General features: G+C 37.7%; 1 protein-coding gene across 2 annotated transcripts; it reads right to left on the reverse strand.

Annotated features, from left to right (window-relative positions):
* Positions 1-6,808: 6,808 nt before the first annotated feature.
* c7h21orf62 (chromosome 7 C21orf62 homolog) lies at positions 6,809-17,542 on the reverse strand. 2 transcript variants are annotated; one of them, XM_023337576.1, is made up of 3 exons: positions 17,455-17,542; positions 17,271-17,379; positions 6,809-10,248 (listed from the first exon to the last, which is right to left on the reverse strand). In XM_023337576.1, the coding sequence occupies exon 3, from the start codon at positions 10,204-10,206 to the stop codon at positions 9,529-9,531; it is 678 nt and encodes a 225-aa protein (XP_023193344.1). In that variant the 5' UTR covers positions 10,207-10,248; positions 17,271-17,379; positions 17,455-17,542; the 3' UTR covers positions 6,809-9,528. The 2 variants fall into 2 exon arrangements, with proteins under 2 accessions (XP_023193344.1, XP_023193345.1); XM_023337577.1 differs by lacking the exon at positions 17,455-17,542 and having other exon boundaries at positions 17,271-17,448.
* Positions 17,543-18,037: the final 495 nt, after the last annotated feature.

Here is an 18,037-nt window from a genome sequence, read left to right on the forward strand (position 1 = left end):
CCAAGATAAATAATAATATTTAGTTATTAAAAGGTTGAATGTTTTTTTTAACACTTCGTTCAATCTGCAGTATTATATCTATAATCTTGATTCAGCTAAAGCAGAAAATAATGACTAAAATACAACTTTGATTCTTTAATTTAGCTTTATGATGGATGTATTTTATCTCACAGGTAATTTTTAGATACTTTATTCCAAAGGTTTTGCAGATTTATGGCCATAAGCAGGTTTGGTATAACAGGCTTGACTCTTTGGCTCATAAAGTTTAATGACTCGTCACATAAAGTGTTAAATATTAACCAACGCCATAAACTTTATTATTCTCAGCCAACAATTCAAATAATCCTACATAAGATATGAGCTGAAAACGCAAAGCATAAAATCCAAACACAAACCAGGAATAATTAAAACGGAAAATAGAAATGCCTTGACGACCATTTTATCGTTATAACTGCTCCTTAAGAATCTGTTTTGGTTTAAATTCAGTTTTATTTCTGCAGGTTTTACATTAATCCACCTTGTGAGCGTCCAAAGTCTTTGGTCATGTGGGCAAAAATGTCAACATATAACTTTAAAAAATAAACTGTAATCGTTAAAGTTTGCTCTGTACATTTTACTTACCTGTTCAACAATAAACTAAGAATGCAAAACTTTACGTAGCCAGATGCTTTGCAGGAAAGAAATGTGAAAATTATTTTAGACCCAAAACTTAGAAATGGTTTTCCATGTTTGCTTTTTGAAATGAAATGCAAACTGATGGCAAATTGTTATTATTTTTCATCAACAATAACAACATATGTGTGACTCTCGTTGAAAAAACTTGCTTTGTTTATTAAAAGTCAATTAAATTCATTTTCTTAAAATATAATTACTGGAATGATGTTTTTAGTGTTTTTTCTATGGACATATTTAAATGTAAAATATTGGTTACAAAAAACCCCATTTATTTAAAGGAGATTTTAATTTGTCTGTAATAATTTTCCATATTATGAAATTATTTAAATAAGAAAAAAAAGAATTAAATACCTGCAAATATTGTAACATGTAATAAAAGTTCAGAAAACAACAAACACAAAATGAAAGTGAATATTTATCTTTTTTTGTTATTTTAACACGTGATTGAGAGATTTTATTTTTGTTCTTTCCTTTTGAGAAAACCAGAGATTAAGATTATGTTTCTTCATTGTAACCTGTTTGCTGCCCCCTGGTGGCGCCAGCCGTCCATTGCAGCCTGGAATAATAAGGATTTCCTTTTTTTAATGCTGGTGCGCCCCCTGCTGTTCAATGACGGGAGTAAAGCGTCTGTTTCCCAAGATTGAAAGAAATCAGGTTTTTTTTTTTTAATTCTTAGAAAAATAGTAATGTTTGAACTTTATTTAAAAATCTAGAATCAAAACATCAACAGTTTTTATTTTGGTTTTAATTAACAGTACTGCTTTCCAGAGTTTTTTGTTTTTTAGTATTTTGCAACTTCCTGATGTTGAGACTCATGAAGCCTCCTCTGTACAGAGGCCACAACTTATTAACACAGAAATAAGTTGACTTATTTAGAAGTTAAATCTTTTTTTAATAGATTAATGTTTTACTTGAACAAATCTAAAAAGTAAAATATTTTAGGTTGACATTTAAATAAAGACATGATTAGCAAATGTAGATAATAACAGCTAAAGCATGTTACAAAAAAAAGATGAGTAAATATCTGCAAAAAAAGAATTGAAACAAAAAATAAAACAAAAACGTTTCTGAGCTCCAAAAATCAAAACTTTGCGAGAAAAAATTCAGAAATGTTGAGATTAATTTCAGAAAATGTAAAAGATTTTGGAAATTTTCTGAATTTCATAAGTAAAAAAAAAAAAAAAAAAAAATCTAAATTTCTGACTTATTTCCTTAAATTTATTATATTAATCTCAGAATATTTTAGTTTTTTGGCAGAAATTTACAGGTGTCTTTCCATTTCCTTTGCCTACGCCGTTTCCATGGCAACACATGCAGGCATAATAATCAGTTCTAAAAGGAAGACAATCTGTTTTATTTGCTAAATAAATAAATAAAACATTTCTTACCAGCAAAGTGAGATTGCTCCTTTTTACTTTAACTATAACGAAGCTCTACCGTTTGTTTTATGTAAACGTCACTAAATCATACAAACATGAACCCAACATGTTAAAACTGACCATTTATAGTTTATTTATGATAATTCCTCCACGTTCTCGTCCTTTTTTTATGATGGAGACCAATAAATAGTAGCTTTTTTCCACCCACCTCTTTGTTCCAAACTGACTCCGTTAACAAAAACTTGACTTTGCTTTAAAACAACCAAGAAATCTCCGTCTTGTTGTGTTAAGTGTTCTGGATTTCCTCCACGGCGGCGGACAGGAAGTTGGCTGACGTACAGCCTTTATGCAGACGGAGGGGAATAATGACAGCTGTGAGCTGCAGATGGATTCGTTTAACGTGAAACGGGAAGTAAATCTTTCTGAAGGGAGAAGGTAAAAACCCAGAAGAAAACAGGAAGTTTTAAACGGGACCTTTTATTCAAAATTCACATCTCGCACATTTTTGTACTTAAATTTAAAAACGTCTAAAAACCGACCAACCCGTTTTTAGGGGGGCAATAACTTAATGATTTTTGGTGACTGAAAATGAGGCGTTTCAAATTAAGGAACGCCGTTACCTAGCAACCCAGGAAGCGTTCTAACGTCACCTAGCAACCAAAGCGAAGCGCCACCATTTAGTCAACTGGTTTCATCGCTTTATGCGCTCAAAATGGCTGCTGGAAAGGCGAAGTGTTTAGTTTTTGACTTACCATCAAGAAGCTACTTGATGTATTCTTGTTTGCAGCCATTTTCAGGTGCGAGTTGAGTTGGGGGCGTGGCCAGTGGCAGCAGGTAAATTTGGATTTAAAGTGACAAGAGGCCTCAAAACAAATAGGCAAAAAATTATCAGATTGAAATTTAATAATCTAAGAATGATTCTGTTAAAAAAAAGAAGAAAAGTAATGAACATGTTTTGGAAGCAGTAATAGAATAAAACCTTCTAAAAAGTAAATAGTTTATTTTTATAAATAAATTAAAAACAACAACAACAATAATAATTTATTCACATAGAAAGGTTTTCAAATCAAATTTACTTATGTAGCACATTTAAGAACAATTGCCTTTGGCATTTTTAAACAAATGTTACAAAATTCTTTATATTAGAACATTTAAATTAAAACATCATAAATGACACAAGAATCACAAAATACACACCAAAACAATTAAAACACATAACAATGTAAGACAAAGTTAAATTATAAAAACACAAAAGAAATTAAAATATTCAAAGATTTTTTAATTAAAGTTAATTTTAGTTAATAATTTAAATGAAGAACAAGGAATAAACTAAACTAACATTTGGTAAAAATCTGTTTTTCCATTTAATGCCACCAGTTCACACTTCTGCCTCTGGGTGGCGCTACAAAACAGCACAAATCATTACCTCCGCTGTTAAACTGTAAGTCCTTAAAATGCAAATTATTATTACTTTTCTTCATGAATTTATAGCAACTTTTCATCAGTGTGGAGTTTCATTGGAACATTTTGCCTCTGTGATGTTAATTTGAACCATTTCCCACCATTTTTAGCCAAGTTTGATTTTAAATCTGCTTTCAGAGTTTTGTAGTAGAGAAAGAAAAAGAGTCATTAATGTAATCACACATTAATATATCTGGTTCCTGTTCTGCAAACTTTCAGCCCCATTTCACAAACCAAACAAAGTCGACATGAGTTGCACCAGATCAGTTTGTAGGACTTTCTGTTACACAAGCAAACATGTTTCCATTTAAGTAGAAAAAAAGCATCTTGTGAAGATCTGAACAGATGTTGTGTTGACTCAAAGTGAAACTGAACATTTGTGTGTTAAAGTGCAGACAGTCGCAGCGCTGAGAAATCCAGAGATTATATAAAGAAAGTCCAGCAGCTCTGCGAGGATCTATTTTTAGACAATGCCATGTGAATCAGATGGAGAAGAAGCGATGAGGGAATTTTAACGTCCAAGAAGCAGAAACAACTGAAAGCTGAAGGAAAACTCACAGCAGCTCCATTGTTACCGGCCATTAACCAGCATGTTGCAACATAAACATTTTTCAGTGTAGATAATTCACTTCCCGACAAAATAAACTTTTATTAGATAGTAAAGTTCTGACTACAGGCAGGTAAATTGTCTCCTGTCAGTGGGTGGGACGTTTAAAACATCAACATGGCATAATCAAAGCATCCCGTGATGGGCCCAGTCTGCAGGCGGCCATGGCCTGCCAACGGCGGTCCAAAAAAGGAAACCAGAGAACAAGAGGTGAGGTAATGGCTCCTTGGACCAAGTAGAAGGAAGATTGTCTGGCCGTCTGACGGATGATCAGACCATCTGTGTGTTTCAAATGAAAAGGACATGGAATCATAGCAGAACAGACAACAGGTGGGGGCAGAGTGACGGTTTAGACCAGGGGTCTCAAACTCCAGGCCTGGAGGGCCGCAGTCCTGCAGTTTTTAGATGTGCCACAGGTAGAAAACGCTGGAATGAAATGACTTAACTACCTCCTCCTGGTGTAGATCAGTTCTCCTGAGCCTTAATGACCTAATTATTCTGTTCAGGTGTGGTGCAGCAGAGGCTCATCTAAAAGTTGCAGGACTGCGGCCCTCGAGGACTGGAGTTTGAGACCCCTGGTTTAGACCATGGTTTGCTTGGAAGCGTACCAACCAAGGTTGAACCAACCTAGCAACTGACCAACCAAACAACTAACTGACCAACCGACCAAACAACCAACAAAATTCAGTTCAAAAATACTTTATTGCTCCAACAGGTAAATTAAATTAAACCAACCAACTGACCAACCCACCAAACAAACAAATAACCAACTGGCCTAATTCAATTCCAAAACACTTTATTGCTCTCAAAGGGAAATTTAATTAAATAAACCAAACAAAGCAGCCAAGCAACCGACCAACCAAATAAACAACCAATCAACTGACCAAACAGCAACCAACCAACCTTCTATCCTTCCTGACTATGGCAGCCTTAAACAAACATTTTGATTTTCAACAAACCAAAAACACTAACCAACCAACCAACCAACCAACCAACCAACCAACCAACTTTCTGTCCTTGACTGTGGCAGCCTTGAACAACGTCCTCATCACTCGTCTGAAGTGTTTTCCATCCAACCAACCTTCTCTGATTCCTGACTTTGAACATCCTCATTACTGCCCTTCGGTGCGTCTGAAACTCAACACTTTCACATGAAAATAGCTGCACTGGCCCTTTAAGAAGAGGCGACTACATGCATAAAGCCAGATGTTTGTGCTCCTGCCTACAGGCCTTTCATAGAAAGCTGCTTTGAGTTTCTGCAGAGGTTTGTGTCGCTCACTGCTCCTCCAGGCTGACTCAGAGCCCCGGTCATCAGCTCCGGCTCCTGTTTGTCAGCAGCCTCTCACAGGAAATGAGCTGCGAGCCAGACAGAGAAAACCTGAACCAGAGTCACTTTTCAGACCCACAAACAAAGTCACATTTCTTTCTCTTCCCACTCCTCCACCACTGAACTCCAGTCGCACTAATCCAAACCAATCCGGCTCTTTGCCCAGTTCTTGTTTTGATCCAGAGAGACGAGGATTTGCTGGCTCCTAAAACTGCAACTCTTGTTCAACCTGTTTCAAAACAACTTGTTTTATTAGGCCATCTGCAGTCGGTCCGTCCAGCTGGAAAAACGCAGCGGTGATCCCACTGAGCCGGGTCGCTCCACTCCATCCCATCCCTCCTTTATCTTTCTGCTGAAGGACTTTCTATGGATGTCACAGCAGGAGTTCTCTGTAAATCACTTTATAAATAAATTTTTCCCCCGCAGACAGAGCGAAGCGCTCGCAGCAGGCTGGACGTTTTCCAGCAGCATTCAGCTGCACGTCGTGTTTTTATCAGCAGGTGCAGCGCAGGCCGCAGAAACGTTATGTAACAACAACCCTTAATTCTTCATTAGCACGACATCACCAGACTTTTGGTCATTTCCTTCGACTGGTATGGACGAATAATGTGGAAGAAAAAAACTACATAGCATTTAAAACTGTAACAAAACAAAATAAAAGCTAATTATGTGAGACGTTTAAGTTTAAAATCAATTTTCCCAGTTCATTTTTTTTTAGGAAATAGTCCTGCCTCTGAAATTAGCACAACTTTTTATTTATATACTGTAAAACAACAACAATATCTTGAGTTAAAAACAGTAGCAGAAATCATGCTGCGTTCACTGAAACACTGAAAAATTAGTCTTTAAACTTAATTTTCTCCGTTTGCTTTGATGTTTCCAAAGAAAAATAATCATTAGGCTCTTATGAGAAATTACAAACTTTTCATGACTTTTTTTTTATTTACTATTCAGAAAATACCAAATCTAAATTTTACATAATTAGTTTTTGGAAAATAAAAAGAAATGAAAGAATTTATAGTCCTTTAGCTCTGATTTTAAATAATGCTGCATTCACTGAAACACGGAAAAATGAAACTCCAAACTTTATTTTCTCCCTTTGCTTTGAAATTAGCACAACTTTTTATGACTCGTTTTATTTTGGTATTTGTTTTTATTTTACTTTTTAGTCTCGAAATAAAATACTTTCAGTATTTACTGTTCAAAAAAACAAAAAACAAAATCAAAATTTTACGTTTATATTTTTTGGAAAATATTTATTCTTCATCTTCAACTTTGATTTTAAATAATGCTGCATTCACTGAAACTCTGGTGAAAAAAATTGGCGACATTTTATAGCAGAAAGGATCCAAAGGCGAATAGATGAGCAAACCGACTTTATTACACTGTAAGGAAAAGATAAGATGCTGGAAAAAACGGAAAATTCAGAAACAAAGATCCTAAATTAGAATCTCGAAACACGACGTGACAAAAATAAACAAAAAACAAAATATCTGGAACGGATTTGACTTGAACAGATTGAACAGATTAACTGGACTGAGTTAGTTTCAGGAAACCAAACAAACTGAGAAATCAGGGAACTAATAAATTATCCATTCATCCACCAGATGCAGTGGTGAATGGGTGAGGTGTGAATTAGCACAGAATTAGATTTAAAAATGGAGCAAATAAAAACAAAGCTGGTAAAGTTATGCTAGAATGAACCTGAACCTTCTGAGACACATAAAGACGGTTACAAAGTCGGCCTTCTATTACCTGAAGAACATTTCAAGATTTAAAGGACGGATAAGTTCTAGAGAAACTTATCCAGGTGTTTATCTTTAGTAAAGTATCAGGTTTGTTAGATTATAAATCACTGGAACAAACAAAACAGCCAAAACACAGAGGTCCTTCAAATCAAGGTTAAAACTTAAGACTGTTAACAGAGTTGCTTTTAAAATAAATTAATGGAAAATTGGCCATCATTTTGGTATTTATCGATGATGGCACTTTTTAACAAATTTGTTCTATTTGTCAGGTTAATATCTTAGAGTATTTTGTACAGTTTGAACTAAATAATTCAAAGAAGAAATCCACAGAAATGCCTAAAGTAGCGGTATCAGTATTCCTGATGCTGTTTCCGTATTTAATTAGTATTCAACCAAAATATAAAATATTACACACCTCTAGTAAAGTTATCACACCCAGCCACAGCAGCAAAAAAACGTGTGCAAATATGTCAAAATATAGAGCAAAAAATCAACTAAAGCTTCACAAGCAGAGCAGCTAAACCCGATGAATGCGTCACAACATGATTTATGTTTCTGTTAAATTGTCTTTCAGACGTCATCGGAGTGGATTTGTGCAGGATGGGATGCATGCGATCAATAAAAAACAGTGTTAGTGAGCAGGTTTGGCAACATTTTCTGCAGTAAAATTAGCTTCATATTGATGTCGTACCTTAGAGATCATGTATGCAAAGCACCGGATAAGGATTTGAATTGAGCTTTAAGGTTAATACATTATGGAAGGTAAATAAAAAGCTGAAAACTATTGAATATATGGCCAAGCTGGAATTAACAGAAGTTATGTTTCTCAGTAAATCTAAAAAAATGATGAATTAATGTAGAAAATGACAATAAAACAATAAAAGTCCAATGATTGGTGAGAGATTTCTACTAGCTGACAGAAAATATAAAATTTTCCAACCACTTATCTACATCTTTCAGCAGCTGCAGGGTAACTTTCCTTTTTTTCAGTGAACTTTTTATAGTGTAGCAGATAACTGAATACTTTGGTTCACATGTGGATACAAGAACCAAACTGGGCACAAAGTTCAAAATGGCCGCCATTATTGTCGTCAATGAAAATGTACTTTTGCACTTAATTTGCCGAAATTTATCACAGCAAAATAATTTTGGTGTGAAATCATGTATAACTGGACCTATAGAAATCACATTTCCTGATATTTTTTTATTTTACAAAATGGCTACCAAGGTTGTCATGTAAAATTAATGGTTGCAATAAAATTGCCAACTAGATAAATATATTTGGTGTCAAATTTAAACACTTGAAATCATTTGTATTTTCTTGATCTTGTGCTTTGTTTTTCTGGTGGACATTTTCCAAAATGGCCGCCATGATTGTAATGGAGAAAATCTTTGCACTAAAATCGGCAGTAGTTTTTGCCAGTAGCGGGCACAGCTATCTACAAAGTTAGGTTCACAAGCCTCTAATTCGCTAAAAAGATGCTTAGCTATGCTAATGCTAAACTGCTAAAGACATTAAACATTTTCAGAAGCTAAAGCTGAACATAAAAATAACTGGAAGCTAACACTACACTCCTAAAGATAAAATAAACAGCTGAAGCTAACGCTAACATAAAAAAAATTCCCAGAAGCTAACACACTAAACTGCTAAAAACAAATCATGGGAAGCTAACGCTAAGCTGTGAAACACATACAGTAGCGGAGGCTAATGCTAACCATTAAGACGACTGTAAGTCTGTGTTGCAAATCTACATCTTTTTCTAGTTGATTGAGATTTACAAACAGCAAGTTCTGATTTTGCTACATATTATCGCGTTAAAGTTGCATAAACAGAAGAAAAAAGTCCAAAACATGAAGTGACATAAAGTTCATCCAAATAATGAAAATGGGTAACATTTTATGGCAATAACTGGTCTAAAAGTACGATGTAGCATTAGGGCCACACTAAGAAAAATATTAAGAGGATAGTCATAATATTACAAGAATAAACTTAAAAGAAAATAAAGTTACAATAGTACCAGAAAAGAGTCAGAATATTTCAAGACAAAAAGGACGTAACATTATGAGAATAAAGCTGAAATATTTTGAGAATAAACTGATGAAATTTCTAGAATAGAGTCAAAACATTATGACTTTATTCTCACATTATGGATTTCATCTCTTGGTGTTGTGGCCCTAATACTTTCGTAGAAAAAAACCCTCAAAAACGGCGGCCATCTTGAAAAATGGCAGTGATGCTAATGGGAAATATGAGAAACATGCAAGCTGAGCATGCTAATGTTTGTGCTCGTATCCACATGTGAAACATTTTCTCGGTACTATTCTGCTCCTTCAGTACACGAACGTGACGAGCGTCTGCTGTGATGGTTCTGAGGAGTTTTCCTTGGACTCCAGTGGGAAAACCAGGTGTGGGAAGAACTGGGAGAAGGTGTGAAGCGGCGGTCCGATGACGCTGTACGCCTTCAGAGCCGACAGTCCGTTCAGAACGCCGACGTCGACGAAGCTCATGTGGTGGGAAGCGGAGAAGTCCGGCGCCGACCCGACTGATGGCAAAACCCTGACTTCCTGGTCGGGGTACGGCGCCCCGGGGGCGGCGCTGTGAACGCTGAGGGTCTCCAGCCCGAGCAGAACCAGCTGCCGGCTCTGCAGCGGCTCCGCGCCGCAGAACGACAGCCGCAGATGAGCGACGGCGCTGCTGTTGAGCAGCTCCTCCAGCACCCACAGCTCCCTCACCCACACCGCCACGGTCCGCCCGAGGCTGGCGCGGTCCAGGGCCGACCGCGGCACGGTGCTGCAGCGGCACCGGGAGTCGGCCTGGGCCGCGTCGCAGTCCGGGACCGGAGCCGGGCAGCTGCAGGTCCGCAGGCCGGCGCCGCTGTCGAACAGCAGCGTGGCGTTCGCCGCTTCAGGGGCGGAGAGCGTCGGCTGGCAGTCAGAGGTCAGCGCGAACATCAACCACAGCGACCATGGCAACCAGGCAGAGCGCGCCGCGTTTGGAGGCATCTCCATGGAAACCGAGTTGACTACATCTTCACCGGCTGGAAGGTCAAACTGCAAAATGGCAAAACAAAGTGTCCAATTTCAGGAGGGTTCAACAATTTAGTGCGGCCACTGAAGACAGAAAAAAGGAATAAAGTTACAACAAAACACGCAGAAAGTTTTAGATTAATCTCAGAAATTATTTTAGAAAAAATACGGTAGTTCTTGAAAAAAAAGGAAAACAAATGGCTAAAATTTACTCTTAAAAAATAAAAAAAATAAAGCTGGAAAGGTCTGAGCTCCAAAAGTCAAAAACCTGCAAGAAACAAAATAAAATTTCCTACAAAAACTTGGAAAAGTCCAAAATTTGCTACAAAACATTCAGAGAACATTAGATTAATTGTAGACATGAAAATTTCTGAAAGCAGCAAATTTTTAATATGACGAGCCAGACAATTTCTAAATTCTTTTCAAGAACATTTCTGAGACTAATCTAAAATTCTCAGATTTCAATTTTTTTTTGTGGAAATCCAAAAGTAAAATATTTGTGAAAATTCTACAAAGAGCCTGGAAACGTTCAAAATTCGATACAAAACACTTAGAAATGTTCAAGAATGATAAATCAACAACAGAACTCTTGTCTTTTCCAGCAGCCATTATACAGTGCATACAGGGTTAAAACCAGCTGACCAAACGTGCTGGAGCTCAGCTTTGGTTGCTATAGGTGACGTTAGGGTTGCTAGGTAACGGGTTGGGTTTGGTGAGGGGAAGTTCCTGCTGATTTGTGACTTTACATTCAGGAGGTTTTTCAAACTGCTCGTTTTCCAGACACCAGAAACCATAAACTTATTGCCAAAAAACATCTGGGTGTTTCTTTTTAAGCACTTTTGCTGTTTTTAGAAGCAGACCCAAAGCGAAGAACAAAAACCTGCAAAATGTGAATTTTACATTATATTTGCCCTTTAAAATGTAAGAAAGGAGCTTTTTGTGACCTGCAGCAGCTTCCAGGCTGAACTTTACATGTGGACGCCAGCTCCAGCTGAACATTTCTTTTTTATTTTTTATTTCTCATCCAGCTCCGGCCCTTCGTTTCACACATGCACACGCACGTGCGCACATAATTGAGCCACTTATTTGATTTTAATGGAGACCAGGCTGAGTTGCTGCCGCTGGCATGAGCTGGTGTGCCACGCTGCACATCGGCCAGCCACATTAACTAAAACACAGGCTTCATTCAGGAAGAGCGAGCGGAAAAGCAATGCTTACTTTTCCATACTCTCTTTTTCTGTGAGCGGAGAACTTTCCAGGCTTACCGTTTGTCCAACTTTCCTTGACTCTTTAGGATGATCTGATGTTTTCCTGTTTCATGGCTGTATGTTTTCTCTTTTGATGTTCATTAAAAAGTTCTTTAAAAACAATAAAATGTATCTTTTTTGGGTGGATGTTGGTGTGTCTACCTATACAAATAAAAAACATCTCAAAACAACTTTAACTTCACATCATGACGCCTTCACCGAACCGTTGAAATAGGATATTTGGGGTGAAAATGTAACAAAAAAAAGAAGCGACTTGCCAGAAATTTCACCCCAACGTCACAGAAATTAGAATAAAACCGAACATTTTCATGCCAGACTCTACAGTTCCCGGTCAGAACGATAAATTTTTATGTTTCTGGCAGAACAATGTAAAACTTTGACTTGCTTAAAAGATTATTGTTTCTCATTTCAACATGGCGACATGATTTAGGTCTGCCAATAGACTTTTAGAGTAACAAGGTTTGTCCAGAAACGGCCCATAATCTGCAAAAACGCCAAATCTTACCAAGTATTTTTGGTCTAGTTTCTAGTAGAAACATCGCAGTGCACTTAAAATAAGACAAAACTGACCTATAGGCAACTTTTTGGCAATATGTGGGTCCTTTTATTAGAGCATATCTTACATTTTTAAAGCAAAAAAAGCTGAAATGCTACTTGACATCCTATTGGCTGGGATTTTGAAAGCAACCAATCATTCGGCCAATCAGCTAGCACCCTGCTAAGGCCTATTACATCTTTATTGTTTCTTATTATTCTTCCACTGAATTAATTGGATTTTTGGAGGCCTAGACATTCATGCAAACTCACAGAATTTTGCATATTTGTCAGCTGTATGTCATATTTACATATTTTAAAGGTTTCACAAAAGTTCCCTGAGAAGTAGCTCAACAGCGCCCCCACCCGCAACTTTCAAGACACCCTCGTCATTAAGCTTAGTTTATTGTAGAGGCATGAAATTTGGTACACTTGTAGAACTTCCCAAGACCTACACAAAAGTCTCCTACACCAATGCTCTAGAAGAAACAGGAAGTCGGCCATGTTGGATTGAGCTTGCGATTTTGACCATGTTTTGGTTAAATTTAGCTCCTGTGTTGATCAAACTCCTTGTAGAGGTTTTGACTGACTGACTTGTAAATTGTTGCGTTTGCTTCTGAGGCATGGAGGATATAAAGTTATCAAAACCCTGACTTTTCATGCTTGCTAGAGGAGCGTGGCTGGATCTAAAACTTTGACTATGCTCCAAAAACACAACAGTTCCTATAACTCCAAGAAGGAAAGTAAAACAGGCACAAAACCGACTGTGATTGGTCTTCATCTCATCCCTAATAAAACTGTATGTTCAAATGCTGACATCATGCTGTGGTCCCCCATGAAGACCAGGAGTCTGGTTTACACACATTCCAGATTCTGAACACGTTAACAACGTCTAAGACAAAACCAACTTTCTTGCGTTCAAGAAATGTCTCCAAGAAGACAATGAGGAAGAGTTTAAATATACTGATGTCTTCTTAGTGCCTTGGTTAGCTCCTGTCAGTCTCCATGGTTCCCAACTGGAAAAGCGGAGGAATGTCGCTGCCTTCAGGTCTGGGATGAGTCTCTGCCTCAAGTGGAGGAGTTCAAGTTTATGGCCATCTTTAGAACGGAGCAGGACGGAAGGATAGAGGAGAGATACATCTGCAATAACAGAGCAGTTGCTCCAGTCTATGATGAAATCCTGGACACAGTCAGCTGAAATTAGATTTCTTTAGACCAGGGGTCTCAAACTCCAGGCCTCGAGGGCCGCAGTCCTGCAGTTTTTAGATGTGCCACAGGTACAAAACGCTGGAATGAAATGACTTAATGACCTCCTGCTTGTGTAGATAAGTTTTCCAGAGCCTTAATGACCTAATTATTCTGTTCAGGTTTGGTGCAGCAGAGGCTCATCTAAAAGTTGCAGGACTGCGGCCCTTGGGGACTGGAGTTTGAGACCCCTGCTTTAGAGCTTTTTAAAAATATGTCCAACTAAGAGTAGATCCAGAACTTTGTTTTTAAGTTCCCTGTTGGTTCAGAAACCACTTGGAGTACCAAAGTAAGAGCTATTGCTTTCTGTACTTATTGCAGTATTTTCTGAACTACTTTGTTATCATTTTAATTTCTTATTTTACCATGTATAGCTGTGATATTGTAATTATTGTGAAGCACTTTGGTCGGCTCAGGTTGTTGTAAAAGTGGTATATAAATAAACTTTAACATGACAAGAAGACAAAGTTTTATTCATAGTTTCGCCGTTCCTGCGACTCATTTGTTTTTTTCACTTTATGATGTGTTAAAGGAGACCTATTTTGCAAAATTCACATTTTCATGTTTTTATGCTTCTATTCAGATCTCTACTGTTTCTAAGAAAAAACAAAAGCATAAAAAAAGTCCAGTACTTAAATAAAAGCATCTTGCCAGTTTTTGGCAATAAGTTAGTTTTTTTAGTGTCTGGACAATGAACCGTTTTAAAAACCTCCAGAACATTGAGTCACATTCAACATTCAACTCCGCTGTTACCTAGCAACCCCAGCCAAGGCCAGCCCGTCACCTAGCAACCCAAGTGGAGCTCCAGCATGTTTGGTCAGCTGGTTTTACTGCTGAATGCAGGAAAAGACAAGCATTCTGTTGTCGACTTACCATCCAGGAACCATTTGCTGCATTCTTGTTGGTTGCGCAGAGGGCTCTACTTCTGGTTTTCAAAGATGTACGGTTGTATAATTGTGCATTTGTGGCCATTTTCACATGTTGAGTTGGAGGGTCGTGGCCAGCGGCAGATTATTTGGATCGAAAGTGACAAGATGCCCTAAAACAGCTCATTCTGAAAGAAAATCTCACTATCTGAGAATGACTTTGTGCAAAAAATGCAATAAACATGTTTTGTTTAGACCAGAAGCATAATATGTCACCTTTAAAAACAGAAAACCAAACACAACTTCTCACCAAACCTATCAATACATAGTTCTCACAAGTCTGAACATAAAATGATCTGCACCATTGAACCGCTTAGTTAGCAGATAAAAGCTACATTAGCTAAGCTAATTTAGCAACTTTGGCAGTAAGTACTACAGAAAATATCACTGATATTTATCAGCATTACACAGAGAAGGGTAGAGAACTCGAAAACTGTAATCGAGTAACAGTTGTAATGTAATTGTCTTGTTTTTAAGTTAGACAGGAACAAGAGGAGAGCTAGTTCCAAGACTGTGGCTTGTTTATTGTTGCCATAGCGACTCCATAGCAACCGCCTGCCAAGCTGGCCATCCCTTACAAAGTTTCAGGATCTGTGAAGGCACATGAGAACTACAGCTCCCTCATGTTTGACCATTTCTTAACCATAGTCCAGAAAATACGGTAATTCTTGAACATGACAGAGTTAGCTTTCAACAAGAACGTTTTCTCAGATGACTGACAGAGAGGAGTTTTAGCAGAAGGGGTTAAGAAGGAAGTGAAATGCCTGACTTGAGGCTAAATTGAAGCTTGCCATCTAATTCCCAGATCTGGAAGCATGATGCGGCCTCCATAAATAAGTGTGACCTCAGTGAGGTTGGTTTACAGGAGCAGCTGCCCTCCATGCAGCCATCTTACCTCACTGCTGATGTTAGTCATCGTCTCTCCAGCTGCTGCTGGGGCTGAGCTTTCCCACACACCATGTCAGTCATTATCCTTCATTCTGCATCTGTTCCTGCTGTCTCCGCCATCATCATCATCATTATCATCATCATCACCATCTTTCCTTTCCCTCTGATCCAACCAAATGGATGCTAACCGTCCAAGTTTCAGTGAGAATCCGGATTCGTTTATTCCGCTCCGCACCGGTTTAGTTTGAAAGAAACCGTTAGCCGACGTTTTACCAGGCTGGTAAAGATTAGTCGCACTTCAGGCGCAGATGGAAAACGGAGGAATAAAGAGTTAATTAGGCCGTGATGTGGCCGGCTCTCCACACGCTCTCGGCTTGTTAAAGGCGAGGCTCGATGCATTCCTGTGACATCATGCTACGCCGCAGCCATCCACCCCAATCCTCCTGTCCTCTTTCTCATTCTCAGCACCTCCGCTCCACCGTTTCTCATCATCAAATAAGAAATACAATTAAAATCACTCCTGAGTTTAAAGTTATTAAAAAACATCCTGTGCCGACTTCCTCCTACTTCCTGTTTTCTGCTTTGTTGTTTCCGCCAGCAGTAACATCCAGTTGTTGTGTTTGTTTGCAAACATAACCGTTTCCATTGCAGGTTTTTAGTTGATTCATTAGTGTTCAAAAGAACCTTTCGTAAAGTGATGATGACGATCACGTTCTCTTTCTGGCCCAATTTCATCCTTTGGTTCCGACCCAAAATCAGTGAATGACTTCTGCATCACATTTGAACTGATTCTTGGTTCTGAACAAAGTATTGCTCTGAACAGATTCCTGATCCTGAAACCGATTCCTGAACCATGTATTGTCTCAAAATCAATCAATTATTTTATTCTCTTACAACTTTGAACAGATTCTTGAATCTAAACTGAAGTTCAACTCTGAACCAGTTCTTTTTCTGAACTAATTCCTGATAAAAGGGATTTTCTCAGCATTTTTCACTGCTTTCCTTTGGATTTTCTCAGATTTTCACCACAGTTCTTGTCCATGAGCATGTTTTTTTTTTTTTTTAGTTACATAACTTTGACTTTTGACTCATTCCTGCAGAAACAAAGACTCAGACTCAGTAGATGAACCAGTGACAGTGTCAGCAAACTAGTAAAACTAAAACTTTTCAGTTTTTTTTCAGTAGCTGACCTCACATTTAATTCCACTTTTAAAGTTGCAGCTGCAGGAAATGATTCTTTTATAAAGAACAGTTCTGTTTCCTAAATTACATGAAGCTCTGATTGTACTTTCAGAATAAAAGCAACTATTTTTAATGCATTTAGAGTTAAAAATTATGCATTTTTGCAGTTAGGTTATTCTCTAACTTCTTCTAATCCAAATCCACAAGTTTTAAACTAACAGATGTGATAATTTTGGTCTAGTTCAGTGCAAATATCTTAGTTCACTTTAAATAAGACAAAACTAACTTGTGTAACTTTTTTTTGCAAGATATAAGGGTTTGATTTAAGTCAATAATTCCTTAATATTAATTTAAAAGTACTAGTTACACTGGTAGATTGTGGGAAAATGTTTTGTTATAAGTGGAATAATCTACCAGTGCAACTAAAACCTTTTTTAAAATAATTCCTTAACTAGTATTAAGGGATCATTGGCTTTAAACAAGTTTCTGCATCTTGCTGAAAAGTTACTTGTAAGTTAGTTTTGTCGTATTTCTTGTGTACTAGGATGTTTGCACTAGAAACTAGACCAAAAATACTTGGAAAGATTTTGTATTTTTACAATGCAAGAAACCTTTTCTCCATTCTACACTCCAAAAACACCAAGTCTAGTTTAGTACAAATATCTTAATACACTTGAAATAAGACAAAACTAACTAATGTAACTTTTCTGCAAGATGTAGGAGCTTGTTATAAGTCTTGAATATTGATGAAAAATTACTAGTTACACTGGCAGATTTGTTCACTTTTAATAAAACACATTTGTAGAAATATAAAAATCTAATGAATCTAGTAATTTTCCATTAATATTGATAAATTATTGATTAAAACAAGCTCCTATTTCTTGCTGTTGCTTTAACGTTAGTTTTGTCTCATTTAAAGTGAACTGAGATGTTTTCAGTTGAAACTAGACCAGAAGTACTTTTAATATGTTGTGTTTTTGCGGTGCATGTTTATAAAACTCACTCTGTTGGGTTGGCGGCCGCAGCCGTCTGCTTCCAGGCTGATCTATCCGGCTTCCTCTGGCGCTGAGAGAAGTTTCCACATCTGTCCAGATCCCGGCTGGAGAAAGTCACTGCAAACGCAAACAGAGGAGCCGTTCATGCCAAAGACACGGGAAAGAGACAGAGAGCGGAGGAAGAGGTTTTACTTTGTGAAGCAGGGATGGAAACATTCCTGACCACATGCGTCTGTACGGAAAGCTCTCGGTCCATTTTCTCTGCTGTCCCTCTCTGGGTTTTTTCCCCCTTCTCTCCTCCTCTTTTGGGAAACACCTCCCAGTGATTTTCTTCCTCCCACGCTCAGAGTTTCCTTTGAATGCCATCTGGTGGCAGGAAAATTATTACCGTGATAATTTCTGCAGAGTTTTATGTATTCCATGTGAGATTCCTGGACGAGGAGAAAGTGATCAAAAGGAGGAGGAATGTGATGAGATTATGTTCAGTTTTCAATCCTTCCCCCCCGGGGAGTTTTCCCCGAAATCCTCCATAAATCAGAAAAACCCAGAAGGAACATATAAACACGTCCCGGGTGTCAAGGGAAGAAAATCGAAAGCAGGAGATGCTCAGATGCTACAATGAATTAAAATCCAAAACTTATTGTTCTAAAGGAAGAAGGTTCAAATTCCAGAAGTATTTCTGCATCATCTGTGCAAAAGCCGCTCTTTCTGGATGCTGGGTCATAATATTATGCAATAATAGCTTTCAGTGATTTAGTTATTATTATATATGAAA

This window comes from Xiphophorus maculatus, chromosome 7, assembly GCF_002775205.1.
Source record: "Xiphophorus maculatus strain JP 163 A chromosome 7, X_maculatus-5.0-male, whole genome shotgun sequence".
Lineage (NCBI taxonomy): Eukaryota > Metazoa > Chordata > Actinopteri > Cyprinodontiformes > Poeciliidae > Xiphophorus > Xiphophorus maculatus.